Consider the following 2,700-nt stretch of genomic DNA (forward strand, 5'->3'; position numbering starts at 1 on the left):
TTTTTTTGAGATGGAGTTTCGCTCTTGTTCCCCAGGCTGGAGTGCAATGGCATGATCTCGGCTCACTGCAACCTCTGCCTCCTGGGTTTAAGAGATTCTCCTACCTCAGCCTCCTGAGTAGCTGGAATTATAGGCCTCCACCACCACACCTGGCTAATTTTTTGTATTTTTAGTAGAAATGGGGTTTCATCATGTTGGCCAGGCTGGTCTCGAACTCCTGACCTCAGGTGATCCACCTGCCTTGACCTCCCAGAGTGCTGGGATTACAGGCATGAGCCACCGCGCCCGGCTTCATTAAGCATTTTCTTGTTTTTTGTAAGTTTTGGATTAGCTTCCAAAATTCTAGAAAAGTTGATTCTGGCAGTTTTTGATGGCTATTGATTGCTTTTGTGGAAGGATGAAGTTTTGAAGTCTCCTACACTGCCAATTTTGGTCACCTCTCCAGGTGCTTTCAAAAACTGTAATTGTTAGAGACAGGGTCTTCCTCAGTCATCCAGGCTGGAGTACAGTGGCACAATCATGGCTCATTGCAGCCTCAACTTCCTGGGTTCATTCTATCTTCCTGCTTCAGCTTCCCTAGTAGCTTGGACTACAGGAGCAGACCACCATGCCTGGCTAACTAAAAAAAAAAAAAATTCTTTTTTTTTGTAGAGATGGAGTCTCGCTGTGTTGCCTAGGCTGGTCTTGAATTCCTGGGCTCAAGCAATTCTGCATTTGTAATCGTCCAGTGGGTTCACCTTGCCCGCTGCCTAGACAGAGCTGATTTATCAAAACAGGGAAATTGCAATGGAGAAAGAGTAATTCACGTGGAGTTGGCTGTACAGGAGACTGGAGTTTTATTATTACTCAAATTAGTCTACCTGAGCATTCAGGGATCAGAGCGTTTAAAGCTAATTTGGTGGGTAGCGGCCTGGGAAGTGGGGAGTGCTGATTGGTCAGGTTGGAGATGGACTCACAGGGGGTCTCACTGTCGTCTGTTCCTGGACAGGATGTAGAACTAGTTGGGCCAGATTACCTGTCTGGGTGGTGTCAGCCGATCCATCGAGTACTGGGTTTGCAAAATAAGCACTCATCTGGGGTTTTACAGTAGTGATGTTATCCCCGGGAGCAATCTGGGAGGTTCACACTCTTGGAGCCAGAGGCTGCATGACCCCTAAACTGTAATTTCTCGTCTTATAGCTAATTTATTAGTCCTGCAAAGGCAGACTGGTCCCCAGGCAAGAAGGGGTTTTTTTTTGGGAAAGAGCTGTTATCAATCTGTTTCAGAGTCAAACCAGGAATGGAATTCCTTCTCAAAGTTAGTTCAGCCTATGCCTAGGAATGAGCAAGGGCAGCTTAAGGGTTAGAAGCCAGATGGAGTCGGTTAGGTCTGATTTCTTCCCTTCTCATAATTTCCTCCGTTATAATTTTTGCAAAGGTGGTTTCACCACAGCCTCCCAATGTGCTGGGATTACAGTCATGAACTGCTTTACCCAGCCTCCAACTGGGTCTTGACCTGTCTGTGGCTGCAGAATTTATTCTTCCTCCAGCCCAGCCCAGCCCAGCCCCTCACTTGTATCCCTGGTCCCTGAGCCACCTGACTTCCGATATTTTCAACTGACATTCAGTTTCTTCCAGATCCATCTCCAAACATGACTTCATCTTTGGCCTCTGATGACTCCAGTTAGCTTCTGACCTCTGGCTCTGTCCCTTCCCTTGACCTCAGGCTTTCTCCCTCTCTGTGACCCCTCTCTGACCCATCCATGCCCTCTTTGTCTCTCCAGGGCTCCAATGCAGTTTCCTCAGCTCTTGGGGCCTGTTTGCTGCTCCGGGTGATGGCACGCCTGGAGCCTGATGCTGAGGAGGCAGCACGGAGGAAAGACCTGGCAACCAAGTTTGAGGGGATGGGCGTTGGTGCGTGGGGCATGGTGCCTGGGAGCAGGGATGGTGGCCACCACTGGAGGGGGCATCTCCCGACTCCTCACATATCCCTGTACCATCCCCTTAAATTCCCTTTCCTCTCCCTTTACACCCTCACCCTACTCCTTCCCAACCCTGTCACATAACTAACTCCTCTACCCCTAGACCTCTATGGTGAGTGCTATCGCAGCAGTGAGGTAAGGGCTGCCCGCCTCCTCCTCCGTCGCTGCCGGCTCTGGGGGAATGCCACTTGCCTCCAGCTGGCCATGCAAGCTGATGCCCGTGCCTTCCTCGCCCAGGATGGAGTACAGGTGAGTATCTGTAACACCAACATCCCAAACAGCCTCCAAGCCGACTCTGGGAAGTATGGGGATGAGCCCCTGCCATTGGGAACAGCCATGGTCTGGACCATCCCCTCTCCCTGGAGACTACCCAGAAAGTCTCTCTTCTCTCAGAAAGACTGCTCTTCCCATAAGAAGCCTCACTCCCTTCCACCAAAAGCCAACCTTCCCATGGCAAAGCCCATCTTCCTAAAAAGTTCCACTCCAGATAGAGAAACTCTTGGTGACCCTATCAGGAAGTTCTACCTTTAACCTAGGAAGTCCTTCCTGCTTCCACAGAAGAGCCCATTTCTTTCAAAAGAAGTCCTAGCTCATCCACAGGAAGTCCTGCCTCATCCATAGGAAGTCCCGCCTCATCCACAGGAAGTATTTTCTACTTCCTTTAGAGGTCCCTAGTTCCAGTTCTCAGCAATTAGAATGGTCTTACTGGACAATCACCTATATATATATATATATATGT

At 49.5% G+C, this 2,700-nt stretch overlaps 1 protein-coding gene across 8 annotated transcripts in view; it reads left to right on the top strand.

Moving 5' to 3' along the window:
* Positions 1 to 2,700, top strand: part of TRPM4 (transient receptor potential cation channel subfamily M member 4) — a 53,789-nt gene that overhangs the window by 24,980 nt on the left and 26,109 nt on the right. For all 8 annotated transcript variants that reach the window (XR_001817009.2, XM_037728484.1, XM_037728485.1 and 5 more), the window contains 2 exons: positions 1,764 to 1,893; positions 2,065 to 2,210. Coding sequence is in view for 7 of the 8 variants with exons in the window: in XM_037728484.1 (XP_037584412.1) it covers positions 1,764 to 1,893; positions 2,065 to 2,210 (276 nt within the window). In the remaining variant the exon portion in view is untranslated. The remainder of the gene's footprint in view (positions 1 to 1,763; positions 1,894 to 2,064; positions 2,211 to 2,700) is intronic.

The sequence above is a fragment of the Cebus imitator genome, unplaced genomic scaffold (assembly GCF_001604975.1).
Source record: "Cebus imitator isolate Cc_AM_T3 unplaced genomic scaffold, Cebus_imitator-1.0 Scaffold266, whole genome shotgun sequence".
Classification (NCBI taxonomy): domain Eukaryota; kingdom Metazoa; phylum Chordata; class Mammalia; order Primates; family Cebidae; genus Cebus; species Cebus imitator.